This window comes from Podarcis vaucheri (genome assembly GCF_965113315.1).
Source record: "Podarcis vaucheri genome assembly, chromosome: 3".
Taxonomy (NCBI): Eukaryota; Metazoa; Chordata; class Lepidosauria; order Squamata; family Lacertidae; genus Podarcis; species Podarcis vaucheri.
This window is the reverse complement of record NC_138761.1, coordinates 385331-401387: the sequence shown is the minus strand read 5'-3', so window position 1 is coordinate 401387 and position 16057 is coordinate 385331. Positions and strand designations below refer to the sequence as shown.

Here is a 16057-nt window from a genome sequence, read left to right as displayed (position 1 = left end):
TCGGGCCCGTTGATTGGGGCCACAGCCCCCCCCCCAGCTTTTAAGGGGCAGCAAGGAGCCGCTTGGCTGAAGGCAGTGACTCCCCCCCCCGCACACTGACACCCCCAATCACAGGGCCGTAGCGTCGGAAGGGACCCCGAGGGTCATCCAGTCCAGCCCCCTGCAAGGCAGGAATCTTAGCTGCCTCCATGACAGACCCTTGGCCAGGAAGGCTCTCATTTTTGCTGGTCCAAGAGGAACAGGAGACAGCAGGCTTGTGGTGGTCTTCACCTGACCCGCCCGCCCCCCCCCCCTATAATCTGACACAAGCCTGGACAAAAGTTTAGCAGGAATAATAAGCCCAGAGAAAAGGAGACCTTTGGATAGGCCCTTTGTGAGGAGCTGACAATACTCTGCTTTAAATGTAATAGGGCTGCTGGGTTTTTTGTCCTGTGTTGCACTGATTTTTCTGTAAAGTGCCCTGGGTTTGTTCCAAGAAGGTAGCCCAAAAAGTGGGCAAAGAGATCAGTGAGCATCCTTGGGCCACAGGAATCAACCAGGATCTGAAGAGAATCAGGCTCTGCCGTGACTGGCACTTCCTTTAATGTTGTGAACTGCCCTGTGATCGTTGGATGAAGGGCACTATAGAAATTCAATAAATAATAATACTTACTTTAAAAGATTTCTAACCACCTTGGGCAGAAGTGTGGGTTGTCCTCCCTTTATATAGAGTCCATGACGTATAGCCACGCAAAGGCGGTGATCGCTCAAAGATTAAGGGATATTGCCAGACAGGAGGACATAGCCCGTGTGAAACCTGGGTTGTTTCTGGGGGAGCAGTTGTATCGGGCTGCTCCAGCTCGCTACCTGGCGGATATCCACTACGTGGAATACCGCAGACTATTTACTGCGGCTAGGCTGAATGTTCTTGACTCGGCGGTCCTGAAGGGAAGATATGACCAGAGATTATGCCACTGTGCATTGGGTGAGGTAGAATCCACAGAGCACATTTTATTGAGCTGTCCCTTCTACAACGATTTAAGACAGTATCTTATAACTCCATACTTACCCCAGCTCAGTTCCCGACAAAGAGGAAAGCAGACAGCATATCTGCTAAATAAGTCTTCTGGGAAAACAACCTTGTCAGTGGCTAAATTTCTTTTCCTGGCACTCAAGTGTCGGAAACGTATAACTGAATGCTTTGATGTGGGTTATCTGTGAGAGGTCTAGTTCTGTGGCCCTACCTTACTTATGTATCTCCTATGATGTTATAGTTTATAATTATTGTGTAATGTTTTAATTCTGACTATCGGTCGAATAAAGAAATTGATTGATAACCACCTTGGGCCTATCGGGAGGGTTTGTCCCTCTATTGTCAAAGCAAGATGGAAGTGCAAGGCTGATGGGGCTGGATCTACAGAGCTGGATTGTCCAACCGATGAGGCAGAAAAGGGTGGCCTCTCTGTTCAGAGGGAACCAGAAAAGCCCCTTCACACATCCCAGCCCAGAGTTTGGGCTCCGCGTCGCCCCCCCCCCACTTTGAGACGCATCCATGGCAACAACAACCCCTTTGGGGAAGGTCTTCCAGTGGTCCTGTTCTGTCCATGCGCTCAGGCACACACACACACAGCGGAGGCAGGGAGCAGGGCACACGCAGGTTTATTGACCCCACCCATTGGCATTACTGCTCCACATTCTTGACCCGCAGCACAACCGGGACGGAGGTGCAGGGGATCATCCCCAAGTCCGTAATGACCAGGTCCACCAGCTCCAGGGGGGTCACGTCATAGACCAGGTTGAGGAGGCGCAGAGACTTGCTCTCCTGCCAGCCGGCCAGCGGGGTCCTCCCTGGCTTCCCACCAATCAGGTCGTCGGGGTCATCTGCAAGTGGCACAGCGGACAGCCGGGGTCAGAGAGATGATGCCAGTACATTTCCGAGCACAATTCAAAGTGTTGGTGCTGACCTTGAAAGCCCTAAATGGCCTCAGTCCAGTATATCTGAAGGAGCGTCTCCACCCCCATCATCCAGTCCGGACACTGAGGTCCAGCTCCAAGGGCCTTCTGGCAGTTCCCTCCCCGCCAGAAGCCAAGTTACAGGGAACCAGGCAGAGGGCCTTCTCGGTGGTGGCACCCGCCCTGTGGAACCCCCTCCCACCAGATGTCAAAGAGAAGAACAACTACCGGACTTTTAGAAGACATCTGAAGGCAGCCCTGTTTAGGGAAGCTTTTAATGTTTAATAGGTTATGGTATTTTAATATTCCGCTGGAAGCCCCCCAGAGGAAGCTGCCTAATAATAATAATAATAATAATAATAATAATTTTTATTATTATTCCCCACCCCCCGGCAAGAGGAGGGTTAGGGTTCTCCCTCCCAAGGCCAAGCTCTGGGGCAGCCCCAATAACAGGGCTTGAGTGCAAGAAAGAAAGAAAGAAAGAGTTTGGATTTGATATCCCGCTTTATCACTCCCCTTCAGGAGTCTCAAAGCGGCTAACATTCTCCTTTCCCTTCCTCCCCCACAACAAACACTCTGTGAGGTGAGTGGGGCTGAGAGACTTCAGAGAAGTGTGACTGGCCCAAGGTCACCCAGCAGCTGCAGGTGGAGGAGCGGAGACGCGAACCCAGTTCACCAGATTACGAGTCCACCGCTCTGAACCACTACACCACACTGGCTCTCAAGGGCCTGGGTTCCATGGCAGATCATCTGCTGGGCATGTAGAAGGAGCTCAGCAGCATCTCCTTGTTCATCTTCGAGGACAAGGCGGCTTCCTGAGTTCAAAGGCAGGAGGGGCATTCCAGGGCCCGACAGGCTTCCCCCACTCTGCTTGCTGCCATGGCAAACAGTTGCCCCTGCTAGTTGAGGGAGGGAGTGCCCTGTACGTGCACCAAGACCCTCTCAACTTACAGAGGGCTGCGGGGAGGGAAACGGGTGTTCTCATGGCATTAGCAAAAAGTGCCAGCTGGGCATCTCCCTGCTGCTCCCTCTCTTGTTAGTGGGTCCTCCAACTCCCCACCCCCACGGGACCTGCAGCATACCGAGCTCGTTGGAGACGAAGGAGTCGGTCTGGACTCTCTCGCAGAACTTGTAGGTCTCGCAGCAGACCAGGACCGGCACGTTGTGGGCCTTCGAAAGCAGCGCGATCTGTGAGGTGCCCATGCGCGACATCACGGAGCCGTTGGCCAACAGCGCATGCGCGCCCAGAAGCACTTTGGAGACCTGCCAGGGGAGGAAGCGGAGCTGGGGACCTCGGCATTCTTTCACGCCCAGCGAGGGTGCCGGGGGAAGCCCCCGCCCAGACTCAGCCAGGGCAGAGGCACAAAGCCTTTGCGGAGTCCGTCTGCCCGCAGAAAGAGCCTGCCCGCTCCCCTGCCGCCTCCTCACCTCGGGCAAGACGTAGGAGACGGCGTTGATGAGGACGTAGCTGCAGCAGATGCCCCGCTTGACCAGTCGGCGCAGCGTCTCCTGCCCCTCCAGCCGCGGGCGGCTGTCCACCACCACCACGCGGAAGGCGCGACCCGCAGAGCGGCACTGGGCGTGGGCGTCGCAGAGGATGCGCGTCACCAGGGAGGAGCTGGCAGGCAAACGGGGGCAAGGGGTGAGGAGGGGCCGTCCTGCTCCTGCCGCCTCCCACCCTCCGCTGCTCTCACAACCCATCTCACGAGCAGGGCTGTCTCAGCGTCTCGCTGACTCGGTCGCCCCCGAACTCGCGGTGCAGCCTGCCGCAGCAGAAGAGCCCGGCGTGGCACTCCGACCGACGGACGGGCTCTTCCCTAGACTCAACTCTCGGGCCCCAGACTCTTGGCCTAGCGCCCCTGAGAGCCTGGCACACGGGTGCCCCACACCCCTAGTACCTATGGGTAAGACGGCCCTGCTCACAGGGGACAGGTCAGCCCAGGCAGGGGCGGGAGCTGCAGGCCGGGCTCCAACAGGCCTCCCGGGACGCAGCCCCCTCCAACACCTCGGCTCCCCAGCCGACAAGACCCTTGCCACCCACAGCAGGGTGCCCACCCCGGACCCTCGACTCCGTACCATCCATAGATGAGGATGACGTCCCCGTCGTTGATCTTCTCTAAGGCATACTTGGAAATGGCTTCGGCCGCCAAGACGATCTTCTCCCGCTCGTACCTGTCAATGGCCTTTTGGAGGTCCCGCTTGGCCTGTCGCGGGAGGGGGGCCTGGTCACACCAAGCTCTCTGGCCCATCTCCGAGAGGGGAAAAGCCCCCTGCGTGCCCCCGGAGGACACCAAGAAGCCCTCTGCCTCCCAAGCTGGCACAGGGACGGGGCTACCACCCCAAGGATGAACCCAGAGAGGTCTGGCAGCTTGTGGTGGGCTCCGCTGCCACTCCAACCCGCCAGGGAGCATGGCAGAGAGACGGTGCCCCTCTTGCGCCTGCCACGGACCCCATGGCCAGCCCAGTCCCCTGCCCCCCAAGGCGCTGCTGGACGCACCTCCTCCTCGCGCCTGGAGGCGGGCAGCGCAGAGATCTCCTTCTTGAGGAATTTGATGGCGTTGCCCATGCTGGTGGAAAGGGGCCGGCACTGGTTGAGGAAGCTGCAGGAGGAAAGGAGCGCTCAGCCCAGCCTCATGGCCCCCCCCCCGCTCCCCAGGGCTGCCTGCCCCCTCCCTCTCTTTCCCCAAAGGGGGCCAGCCCCTCCCCGTCACCTGATGTAGGGCTTCAGCTTGTTCACCAGGTCCCGCGAGAGCTCCTCGTTGGCTGGGGTGGTGTAGTCCCCAATCACCTGCCGGGACGACATGAGATGGCAGCTCACCCAGCGCCCTGATTCCGCCCGGGGCCAGCCAGGACGCCTCTCCTGGGAGACCCACCAACCTCTGCAGGGGCACGGGAGACAGAGGCCACCCACAGACCTCTCCTAATCCCACCCAGCCCTTCCACAGCCCCCAAGGCTAGTTGCCAACGCTGCTTCCATAGGTTAATTCTGCCTTCTCTGGACAACTCTGATCTCGAGCACCAATATTAGGAAAACTAGAGGGGCGGGGATATAAATTTAATAATAATATTTGTGTTGTTGCTGTTGGAGGGAATGGTGGATTATCTGTTTGTTTTGTTTGTTTTTTGTATTTTATCTTGTATTTTTTTTTGCTGTGAACTACCTTGAAGAGGCAGTATACAAATTTAATAATTAAATTTAATATATGTATGTTAACAACAACAACAATGAGGAGGAAAACTCTAATCCTAAACCTCTGCTTGTGGGACATCTTTGGGGGAAGAAAAGGCTCAGGAGCGAAAAGGTAAAGGATCTCTGGACAGTGAAGTCCAGTCAAAGGTGACTATGGGGTTGTGGCGCTCATCTCGCTTTCCAGCCAAGGGAGTCGGCATTTGTTCAGACAGCTTTCTGGGTCATGTGGCCAGCAGGACCAAACCGCTTCTGGCGCAACAGGGCACTGTGATGGAAATCAGATTGTACAGAAACGCCATTTACCTTCCCGCCACAGTGGTACCTATTTGTCTACTTGCACTGGTGTGCTTTCGAACTGCTAGGTTGGCAGAAGCTGTACAGAGCAAGGGGAGCTCACTATTCCACAGGGATTCAAACCGCTGACCTTCCGACTGGCAAGCCCAAGAGGCTCCGTAGTTTAGACCACAGTGCCACCTGCATCCTGCTCAGGAGTAAACCCAAGATGGCTGGATGGCGCCCAGTGCAGCTCCTTCCAGCAACTCCTGCAGCCAAGCTGGCGCCAAATGTCCCGCTCTGCTTTCCTTTGGACCCCATCAGCGAGATCAGGGGGGGGGGTCTTGTTCTCTGGGCAGCCCTAGACCTCCAGACACGCTGCCCAGGTTTGCATCCCGGGGAGGTCACTTCACTGTTTCCAATGCAGCAGTTTGGCTTCACCCCTGGAGGCACACTCCATTGTCTCTGGAGACAGAGGGAGGCCTGTTCTCTGGGAAGGCCAACTCCTGTCTTGAGACTGCTGGCACACCCTCTGCTTGGGGCTGCCCTTGAAGAGCCTCCAGGATGCTGCCACTGCCTGGGCTGCTCACCCGGGAGATGCGAGTGCGAAGCCAGCCCTGACTGGCAGCCGGGCAGGGTGTGGGTGTGATGTTCGGCTACTCTGCTGCTTCCTTGCAGCCAACCACCTTTGCGCAACCCCACCCAGAACCCTCCACACACCTGTTTGAAGACCCTCAGGAGGGCGATGCAGCGGGCGTTGGAGCCATTGATGGTGCCCTGAGAGTACTGGAGGCCGAGGCGCACCACCGCCGGGTGGATGGCGGAGGCCGGGATGCTGCAGGGAGACAAGAACACACAAACACACCGCAAGTCATTTCACACAGGCGCCACACCTTTCGAGGAAGGGACTGAACAGGTTTCTTTCCACTCTTGCCCTCCCTTAAGAGGACTTTGGTGACTCAGCTCCACGCCTCTCGTGACTCTGCACACTTTCCTTTCTCCCCACACGTTGGCTTGTGAGGGCTTCCCTTCTGAAGGCAGCCCTGTTTAGGGAAGTTTTAATTTTTGAAGTTTTATTCTCTTTTTAAGGTTCCGTTGAAAGCCACCCAGAGTGGCTGGGGAGACCCTGCAAGATGGGCAGGGTAGAAATAAATTATTATTATTATTATTATTATTAAAGCATCCACTAAAGAACAGGCCTTTTCTGTGGTGGGATGCTCTCCCCAGAGAGGCTCACCTGGCACCATCCTTGCATTCTGTGAACCACCCTGAAATCTTATGACGACGGGTAGTATATAAATCTTAACAACAACAACAACAACAATATTTTTAGGCATGAGGTGAAAACATTTCTGTTTACCTAGGCCTCTGGCCATTAAATAACTTGTTAAAGGGGGGGGGGTGAGGAGACTGTTGTTATTGTTGTTTTTTGTTTTGCTGTGCATTCTGTTATTATTATTATGCTGCATATAAATTATGTTCTAAATGTTGCACACTGCTCTGGGATCTTTGGATAGTGGTATATAAACTGAAATAACAACAGCAGCAACAGCAACAACAATACAGGAACTGGAGTACAACACATGTAGTTTGTGTGCTCACTGCCAAACTGGTACTTTTCCTGCTTCACAGATTCATTTTTAAAAAGCCATACAAAACCTCAACACGTTTTTTGAAGGGGAAAAGTTGTGGGTTGTGAAGCAGTGTTGCTATTGCTGTCGCCCCCCCCCCCCCCACTTTTTCAGATACCACAAAAAAGAAAAGTAGAGGTGCTAAAATGAAATGCCTTTTTGGTAGTTCTCTCATTGCAAAAAGTGAAATTAGAGGGAGCCAGGAGTTGTGCCTGCCCAGTGGAATGCCCTCCTGGCAGATGCCAAAGAATTAAACAACTATATAACTTTTTGTAGACTTCTGGAGGCAGTCCTCTGATGGGAAGCTTTTAATGCTTGGTGGTGACTGGTTTTGTCCCCTTTGTATTTTTCTTGGAAGCCACCCAGAGCGACTGGTGCAACACAGTCAGACGGCTGGGGTACAAATAATACATTATTACAGTGGTGCCCCGCAAGACGAATGCCTCGCAAGATGGAAAACTCGCTAGACGAAAGAGTTTTCCGTTTTGGAGGTGCTTCGCAAAACGAATCTCCTATGGGCTTGCTTTGCAAGACGAAAATGTCTTGCGAGTTCCTGCGGTTCCCCCCTCCCCCCTTTTTCTAAGCCGCTAAGCCGCTTATCAGCTGATCCGATAAGCTGATAAGCCGCTAAAAGCCGCTAATAGCGCTAATCCTCTAATCCATCAATGGGCTTGCTTCACAAGACAAAAAACCCGCTAGGCGAAGAGAATCACAGAACGGATAATTTTGGTCTTGCGAGGCACCACTGTATTAGTAGCACCCTCATTATTCCTGTGTTTCCGTGGGGAGATGGGCTGGGCGCCCCATTGGTGAGGAGGGCACCTGAGGGCAGGCAGCCTGGTGGGGCAAGACGGGGCAGATACATTTGAGACACTGTGCATTTATATGGGAATTTAATTACATGCTCTACCCAGTTAATTATATACCCTGGGAAATGAGTAATATTAAGAAGCGCCAATGCAGGCGGAACGCCCCTCTGCTATGCACCCCACGAGGTCCCCCCTGGGAGAGGCTCCTTCTTGCTCAGCCCCACAGCGGCTGTAAGGGAGCGAGGCTGAGCTGGATGGAGCAGCCCCCCAACTTCCTCCTCCCTTTCCCCATCATCCATCTACAAACAGCCCCATCACAAACGCTGCAAAAGGCAGCGAGAAGCAGCATAAAATGAATGGGGCAGCCCCACAGCCCTGGTGGGGGAAACGGAGTTCTCCAAGGAAGTAAAAGCATGGAGCTCCCGGGGTCGGAACGTGACGGACGGGCGCCAGGAAGGCACCACGGTGGATTTGATTTAAATCAAATCAATTTAAATCACTAGTCAGTAAGACTTGATTTAAATCATTTTTTTACAGAAAGATTCATTCCTGCTGGTATCATCTTAGTATTTACAACTAGAGGAAGGCTTCATTTTTGGAATAATAAATTTTCAGTGTAGTTATAGCAAAAATTGCTGATTTGGTTATACTATTAGAAACACATAGATAATTATGAAATTATTGTGAGGTTTAATAAGTTAACTGTTTATATTTGGACAACTTTTCTGCTGTACTTTATTGGAAGAAGAAAAATAATCATTTCCTTAATAACAATTTAAATTATTTAACCAAAACAGTAACATTATGGCATATGTATCTGTGTTTGTTAACTGATGTGGTTAAACATTTTTTTAATTAAAAAAAAACCCTTAGACGGAGTTTTAGCACACATGAAAAACTTAAAACAAATCCTTACTTCCTGATGAATAGCCTTTGGACTATAATGTAACTTAAAAAGAAAACTATCTTTAGAAAAAAATTTTTCCTCCAAAAGCATTTTATTTTTAAAAAATCCAATTTAAATAAAAAATATGATTTAAATTTAAAAATCCATTGGTTCCCCCCGCAAAACCATTGATTTTTATCCGCCCTGGAGGGCACCCACCTCATCTGCTGTGTCAGAAGCTTCTTGCGGCTGTACTGGTGGAGGTGGGAGAAAAGGCTGACTTTCGCCCCGTAATCTGGCCTCAGAGGCACCTGCAGCAAGGAAGAGGAAGAAGAAGAAAAGGGGGGCTGAGGGCCGGAGGCAAGACCCTCTGCACCCCCTGGAAGCGGCAGCAGTGCCCCACCGCCCATTGCCCTCCATGCCCCTTGGGAAACTTTCCGCAGTTGTTGTTGTCTTCCTTTCCGGAGCCCCATCAGTGGAACCAGTTGCCAAAGGGAGGGGGAGATGGATTGCCCCCCCCATCCCAGATCTCCCTTCCTTTCCCCTCCAAGCCCAGCCCCCCCTTCCTGAGCCACAACAGCCTCCTCCACCTCCGCCACGTGGCCCTGTCCTCGGGGTCCCCCACATCCCAACATTTTTATTACTGTTACTTTAACTATTACATTTTCATAAAACGGATGCACTAACTAGAAAGAGAATTGCTGACTAACCAGCCAGGTGGGGGGGGGGAGTGGAGGTTGTTTTTATTATGACTTTTGTGTTTTTATCCTGTGTTTTTATGTGGGAACTGCCCTGAGACCTAGGATAAAGAGCAGCATCATAGCTGTCAACGTTTTCCTTTTTTTAAGGGAAATTCCCTTATTCCAAATAGGATTCCTCGCAAGAAAAGGGAAAAGTTGACAGCTATGAGCAGCATACAAACTTAATAAATAACAAGAAATAAAAAAATGATTTCCCCTTTTTGGAAGCCATCTTACACAGCAGCACTTAAAAACATACAAAAAGTTAAAACGCTAAAAGGATAAAACATACGTCGCTTCCTAAGACTACAGGTGCTTGAGATCAAGAGGCAGGGAGTTCCAGAGGGCAGGCGCTGCCAGATTAACCCGGGAAGTGCTTACAAATGCGCAAAACTTGTGGGGTGAGAAGGGGGCGGAAGGAAAGGCGGGGGACGGAAGGTAGCCGTGGTGCCCCCCCCTCCGCTGCGCATCTTCTCCCCTCCGCCCCCCCCCCGCCTACCTGCTGCCGCTCCAGCTTCTTGGCCAGCTTCTTCTGCGCCGCCGCATCGTCCACCTGCACGTGCTCCGGGAGCCGCTTCAGCCCTGCGGAGAAGGAGAAGGAGCAGGCCGGGCGGGCGGGCGGTGAGGCCGGGCAGCGGCCGCCTTCCCCGGGCGCCCTCCCCGTCGGGGCGCCGCCTTACCTGGCTGGGTCTCGGCGGGCGGCGGGCGCGCCTTGGGCACCGGCGGGGGGGCGGCGGGGGGCGCCTGGCCCGCTTCGCCCTTGCGCGCCTGCTTGAGCGCCCGCTCCGCCTCCTGCTTGGCCCGCCGCTCGGCGCGCAGCTCCGCCTTGCTCTTGCCCGACGGCGCGGGAGGCTCCGCTCCTGCGGGGGGGGGGGAAGAGGAGGGGGAGGCGGCGGAGGGTCAGCGGAGAGCAGCCGGGGAAGAGCCAGCCCGCCGCCCGGCAGGTACCCGCCCTCCGGTGCCCCGACCTGGCGCTAGCGGCGGCGGCGCGGGCTCCGCGACGGGGAGGGGGCCTCGGGGTCCCTCCGCCGCCGACGCCTCCTGCTGCTGCTGCTCCTGCCCGGCCTCGTCCTTCCCGGCGTCGCGGCGCCGCTGCTGCTGCTTCTTCTTCTGCAGCTTCTTCTCCCGCCGCTGCTGCAGCTTCTCCTCCTCGGCGCTCGGAAGCCCCGACGGCGCCTGCAGGGGACGCGAGAGCAGAGCCCCGCCGGGGCGTCAGAGGCGCGCAGCCGGCCCCGACGGCGCCCTCCCCCCGGATCCCAGCGGCGCCCCTACCTGCCCGGGCCGCTCGCCGGCCTCGCCGCCGCCGCTGCTGCGCTCCGCCATCGCCGGCTCCTCTCTCCGACGGCACCGGATGCTGCAGCGCCCACTACGGGCCGGACGAGCAGCGGAGGGGAGGAGCCAGGCCCCAGGCCCCGCCCCCCGGTGCCGCTCGCCTCCCCCCCCTCGGGCCGGCGGGGCGGGGATGCCCCCCTTAGGCAGCGTCAGGGAGCGGGGATGCCGTCGCGGGCGGAGCCCCCTCCTCCGCCCCGGGGCTGCTCGCGGTAGGGGCGGCCCCCTCCTCCCCCGACGGCCCCTTCGTCCTCCCGGGCCCCGGCGGCCCCGTCCAGCGGGAGAGGCGGACCCTGCCGCCGCCCTTCGCCCCCGGGGCTCGGCGGGGCGGCGGCGCTGGGCTGGCTGGCGCCCCTGGTGGCCGCGGCCCGGTCTTCGGCCAGCCCGAGGGGGAGGAGCCGCCCCGCCCCGACGGGGGCCCGCCTCTCCTGGCGCAAGATGGCGGCGGCGGCAGCGGCGGCTGTCGGGGCGGCGGAGCTGGGCCCTTGCCCGGGCCGGAGGTAGCGGAGGGCGAGGCGAAGCGAGCGGCCATGCACTTCTCCATCCCCGAGACCGAGAGCCGCGCCGCCGACGGCGCCAACGCCGCCTACGTGGTGCGTGGCTGGACGGGGGGGGGAGGAGGACGCCCCCCGGAGAGGAAGCCCCGCTCGGCCCGGCCGGCCCCCCCAGCCGCCGGGTGGGTGGGGTGTCCGCGACGGGGCGGCCTCCGCTGCCGGGCTGGCCGGCTGCCCTCTTCTCTTTCCCGGGACGGGGGCTCCGCGGGCTCCGGTTGCCCCCCCAAAAAAACAGCCAGGCCAGAGGGCCTTCGTGTGGGGCGCAGCGCTCGGGGCCTCCCGTCCTGCCCCACTTACCGGGGCAGAGTCACACCAGTGCCGCCCCCCCCTCCATTTCCAAGCGAGACCCCCTTCGGAGGAGGGAGAGGCCCGTCGGGCTGCCAGCCTGGGGGTGTGCCAGCTGCGCCAAGCGGCCACTTGGGCACCGAGTCCTCCCCTTCTGCTCCTGCTGGGGGGGGGGCACGGACTTTCCTGCCCCGGCTCCCAAAGCCTCCTTCTGGAGGAGAAGGTGGGGGGGAGCGGGTTCAGGCCCCCCCCCTGCCACGCTTGCTGCCCCTTCGGTTGCTCTGGCACCCCCCCTGGCCCCTGACCTGCCCCCCTTCTCTCCCCTGGCAGGCCTACAACATCCATGTCAACGGCGTCTTGCACTGCCAGGTGCGCTACAGCCAGCTGCTGGGCCTGCATGAACAGGTAGGGGGAGCATGGCGGGGGGTTGGGCTGGATGACCCTCGGGGGTCCCTTCCCATGGATTGCATGCTTGGCCCATGGGGGTTGGCTGAGTGCTTCCCCCCAGTGTTTGGGGCGGGGGGGGGGTCTGGCCCCCTTGTTCTGGAGCCAGGCTGGGCGCAGAAACGCTCTCCCTCCTTGCAGCTCCGGAAGGAGTATGGGGCCAACGTGGTGCCCGCCTTCCCCCCCAAGAAGATCTTCACCCTCACCCCCGTGGAGGTGGAGCAGCGGCGGGAGCAGCTAGAGAAATACCTGCAGGCAGGTGAGTCCCTGGGAAAGTGAGCTTGAGGGTCAGGGGGGAGGCCTAGCAAGGAGCCCCCCCCCCGGGCTGACAGCTGCCCTTCTCTCGTCCTTGTGCCCCCGCAGTGCGCCAGGACCCCCTGCTGGGAGGCAGCGAGGTCTTCAACAGCTTCCTGCGCAAGGCTCAGCAGGTGAGGCAGGGCAGGTGAGGTGGGGGGAGGGAGGGAGGGGCCCGGTGGGCGAAGGGCCAGGCGCTGACCCTCTTTGTGCCCCCCCAGGAGACCCAGCAGATCCCCACAGAGGAGGTGCAGCTGGAGGTGCTGCTGTCCAATGGACAGACCGTCAAGGTCAACCTCCTCACCTCGGACCAGACGGAGGACGTCCTGGAGGTGAGGCCTTTTGGGGGGGGGCACGGAGGACGTCCTGGAGGTGAGGCCTTTTTGGGGGGGGGCAGTGGGTTTATTAACAAAGCCAAGAGGACGTTCACGGTGGCGCTTAGCAAGACGTGCCAAAGTTAAAACATGAAAGCAGATTGTGATTGAATGCCTTGAATGTGTTTTGTGCCTTTCTTAAGATGGCAGGTCTTTTTCCCCAGGGGAGGGAGGAGGGAAAGAGGGAGGAAGCAGCTGCTTTTGGTGACCCCCCCCATTGCTCCCCATTGTCCGCAGGCCGTGGCCTCCAAGCTGGACCTGCCAGAGGACCTGATAGGCTACTTCCACCTCTTCCTGGTGCGAGAAGCCAAGGACGGGGCCTTTTCCTGTGAGTGGCCCCCCTGCTGTTATGTGCGCCTTGCTTGGCAGGATCGGGGAGGGAAAGGAGGGGGAATTTGGGGGGTGGCGGGAAGGGGGGGGCTGGTCTGGGGGCTGGGGCTGCAGCTCTGTCTTGGCTTTCTTCCCAGTCATCCGGAAGCTGCAGGAGTTTGAGCTGCCCTACGTGTCGGTCACCAGCCTCCGCAACCCGGAGTACAAGATCCTTTTGCGCAAGAGGTGAGGGGGCGGCTGCTGCCGTGGGGGGGGGGGGAGACCCCAGACCCCCAGCCAGCACTGTCCCTCTAACGGCCCCTGCTCCCTCTTCTCCCCGCAGCTACTGGGACTCCGCCTACGACGATGACGTGATGGAGCAGCGGGTGGGGCTGAACCTGCTCTATGCCCAGGTAAGCACCGGGACCCGGGCTGGGCTACGGGGATGGACTAGATGACCCTTGGTGTCCCCTCCAACTCTGTGCAGCCCCAAGATTCCTCTCCTTTCCCCTTCCAGACGGTGGCCGACATCGAGAGGGGCTGGATCCTGGCAAACAAAGAACAGCATCGCCAGCTGAAGTCCCTGCAGGAGAAGGTCTCCAAGAAGGAGGTTGGTTGGGACCCTGCGTGGGTCGGGCCCTGCCAGCCCCCAGCTCCTCTGTTTGGGGGGCTCCAACGCTGCCCAGGAGGGTTTGGGGGGGGCTGGACTGGAGGACCGTGTAGCACCCCCTCCAACGCTGAGATTCCCACTCTCTTTTTCCTTGGCGCAGTTCATCCGCCTGGCGCAGACGCTCAAGTATTACGGCTATCTCAAGTTTGACCCCTGCGTGACGGACTTCCCCGAGAAGGGCTGCCACGTCATTGTGGGCGCCGGGAACAGCGAGCTGAACTTCCAGGTCAAGCTGCCCAGCGACCAGATCAAGGAGGGCAGCTTCAAAGTGACGCGCATGCGCTGCTGGAGGGTCACGTCCTCAGTGAGTGATGCGCGGAGCCCCTTTCAGTTGCACTGAGACCTGCGCCCGGTGGCTGCCTCTTGGCCCTCTTTCCCCCCAGGCAATTTGTGGGTGTGTCGTGTGTCCCCCCCCCCGCAAGCGCAGAAAGGCTTGACACCCCCACACCTGCTCCTTTCCAGGTCCCTGTGCATAACGGGACGTCCGGCCCAGCAGGCAGCAAGTCGGAGGTGAAGCTGGAGTTGGCTTTTGAGTACCTGATGAGCAAGGACCGCCTGCAATGGGTCACCATCACCAGCCCCCAGGTAGGCCCAGCAGTGAGGCGGGAGGGTTTGGCCCTGTGGGGCAGCCGCCTGAGACCCCCTGGCCCTGCCCCATACCCGCTTCTGCGCTCGAGAGCATGCCTGCCCAATAACGCACTCCAAACACTTCTTGAGAAATGCAAACCGGATTTTATTCTAGTCTGACTCACAGCCCCAAAATTATGGCGCAAGTGGCTGGACTTCCTCCCTGAGGTCAGCAAAACCGGGGCTCTTGCTGGGGGGGGGCGGGGGCAGCGTGGCACACGGGACTAATGTCACAAGGTCTCTCCCCCCCCCCCCGCAGGCGATAATGCTGAGCATCTGCTTGCAGTCGATGGTGGATGAGCTGATGGTGAAGAAGTCCGGGGGCAGCATCCGCAAGGTGAGGCTTTGGGCCCCAGCGGGGGGCGGAAACAGAGCCACCCTGTTTTTGAGGGCCACAAGACCAACCTACTTTTCTGTCTTTCCCCCCCACCAGATGTTTCGCCGGCGAGCCAATGGAGCCCTGCAGCGCTCCGACAGCCAGCAAGCCGTGAAGTCCCCCCCTCTCCTGGTAAGAAGCCCCTAACCCCACCAGACCCCTGCCCCAGCCTGCCCGTGGGGGGGCTTGGTCTCCTCTGACATGTCTGCCTGTCCCAGCAGGATTCGCCCGATGCCAGCCGGGACTCCCTCACGAAGGTTGCGGTGAGTAGCGCCTCCCTTTGCCCCCCTCCCGCGTCCCCTGACTTGTGGAAGGGGCCCCCAGGGGACATCTAGCCCCAGGTCCCAGGGGCTGCCTGTTCTCACTCTCCCCCCTCACCCTTCTTCCCCCAGAGCAAGCTCAGCTCAGTCAGCCTGAGGGCCATCAGCCATTCCAGCTCCGCCACCGACATCGGGGCGAACGATTTCCACGGCAACTACGCCTTCGAGGGCATCGGCGACGAGGACCTGTAAGCGGCCTGCCCCCCCCCCCCGCCTCCATGTGGAATGTACGACCTCCCGGGTTGACCTCGATGTGCCTCGACCCCAGTCGGCTCCTCGCCCCCCACCCCGCCTCCCTCCGCGCCCCGGGACGGGCAGCGGGTGGGGTTGCCGGCTGGCGGCTTCAGCTCCATACGCGCCAAATTAGGGTAGAGTGGACATTTTGCACAGCGATCCGACACAGCTCTGGCGCTGGCCAATAGACTTCTGTGTAACTGCTAGGCTTGTAATCTCGTTTAATCTCCCTGCTGTCTACAGATGAACACGAACGAATGTTTGTGGCGATGATTAAATAGATGATTGGGAAGTCCTGTCTGCGTCTCCTCCTGCCTTCTCCTGCTTTACGCAACACAAAGGAATACAGAGAAAGGAAGAAACAGCTCACACAACTCTCCGCAGTTCTACAGAACTTTGCAAAGACCAGATGTAAGAATTGGGCATTTATGTTCCACCAAGTGTCTGTTTCTTTAAATAACAGCCTTTACTTAAAATATGCAGTACCAAAATCATGTCCAGGTGTGATACAGGATATCCCAAAACCAAAGTCCCACCAATATCTCCTTTCAATAAAGAGAAAATAATAGCTCCAAGTATATTTGTTTCTAAAGCATAATCCACATCCCTGGGAGTGTTGTAGCGTTCTTCTCAATCGCTCCAACCGCAGTGGCAGCTGGGGCACTTGGTGGAATAAAAATGCCCAAGTTTTACGTTTGGTCTTTGCAAAGTTCTATAGAATTGCAGAGAGTTGTGTGAGCTGCGTTTCTCCTGCTTTACAGAGAAAGGGTAACTGCCCCG

The 16057-nt window shown here is 57.8% G+C and overlaps 2 protein-coding genes across 3 annotated transcripts; one reads left to right on the top strand and one right to left on the bottom strand.

The window, feature by feature from the left end:
• Nucleotides 1-1621: 1621 nt before the first annotated feature.
• On the bottom strand, nt 1622-10888 carry EIF2B4 (eukaryotic translation initiation factor 2B subunit delta). Its single transcript, XM_082215839.1, has 12 exons — nt 10734-10888; nt 10430-10637; nt 10142-10321; nt 9961-10043; nt 8941-9032; nt 6116-6230; nt 4644-4720; nt 4430-4532; nt 4009-4136; nt 3361-3550; nt 3015-3195; nt 1622-1860 (listed from the first exon to the last, which is right to left on the bottom strand). The coding sequence occupies exons 1-12, from the start codon at nt 10782-10784 to the stop codon at nt 1661-1663; spliced, it is 1608 nt and encodes a 535-aa protein (XP_082071965.1). The 5' UTR covers nt 10785-10888; the 3' UTR covers nt 1622-1660.
• A 334-nt stretch (nt 10889-11222) lies between these two features.
• Nucleotides 11223-15852, top strand: SNX17 (sorting nexin 17). 2 transcript variants are annotated; one of them, XM_082218473.1, is made up of 15 exons: nt 11223-11383; nt 11960-12034; nt 12215-12332; nt 12437-12501; nt 12589-12699; nt 12979-13069; nt 13209-13296; nt 13394-13463; nt 13568-13660; nt 13821-14024; nt 14183-14305; nt 14607-14684; nt 14781-14855; nt 14942-14986; nt 15116-15852. In XM_082218473.1, the coding sequence occupies exons 1-15, from the start codon at nt 11321-11323 to the stop codon at nt 15233-15235; spliced, it is 1419 nt and encodes a 472-aa protein (XP_082074599.1). In that variant the 5' UTR covers nt 11223-11320; the 3' UTR covers nt 15236-15852. The 2 variants fall into 2 exon arrangements, with proteins under 2 accessions (XP_082074599.1, XP_082074600.1); XM_082218474.1 differs by having other exon boundaries at nt 11224-11383; nt 14945-14986.
• The last annotated feature ends 205 nt before the right edge of the window (nt 15853-16057 follow it).

Coding starts and splice junctions, on each gene's coding strand:
- EIF2B4 (XM_082215839.1), bottom strand. CDS start 10,784: ATGGCGGAGCGCAGCAGCGGCGGCGGCGAGGCCGGCGAGCGGCCCGGG. Junction 10,322..10,429: donor GCCGCCGCCGCTAGCGCCAG/GTCGGGGCACCG, acceptor CCCCCCCCGCAG/GAGCGGAGCCTCCCGCGCCG. Junction 4,137..4,429: donor CCTCCAGGCGCGAGGAGGAG/GTGCGTCCAGCA, acceptor CTCCCGCGACAG/GCCAAGCGGGACCTCCAAAA.
- SNX17 (XM_082218473.1), top strand. CDS start 11,321: ATGCACTTCTCCATCCCCGAGACCGAGAGCCGCGCCGCCGACGGCGCC. Junction 13,297..13,393: donor AAGATCCTTTTGCGCAAGAG/GTGAGGGGGCGG, acceptor TTCTCCCCGCAG/CTACTGGGACTCCGCCTACG. Junction 14,856..14,941: donor TGAAGTCCCCCCCTCTCCTG/GTAAGAAGCCCC, acceptor TGCCTGTCCCAG/CAGGATTCGCCCGATGCCAG.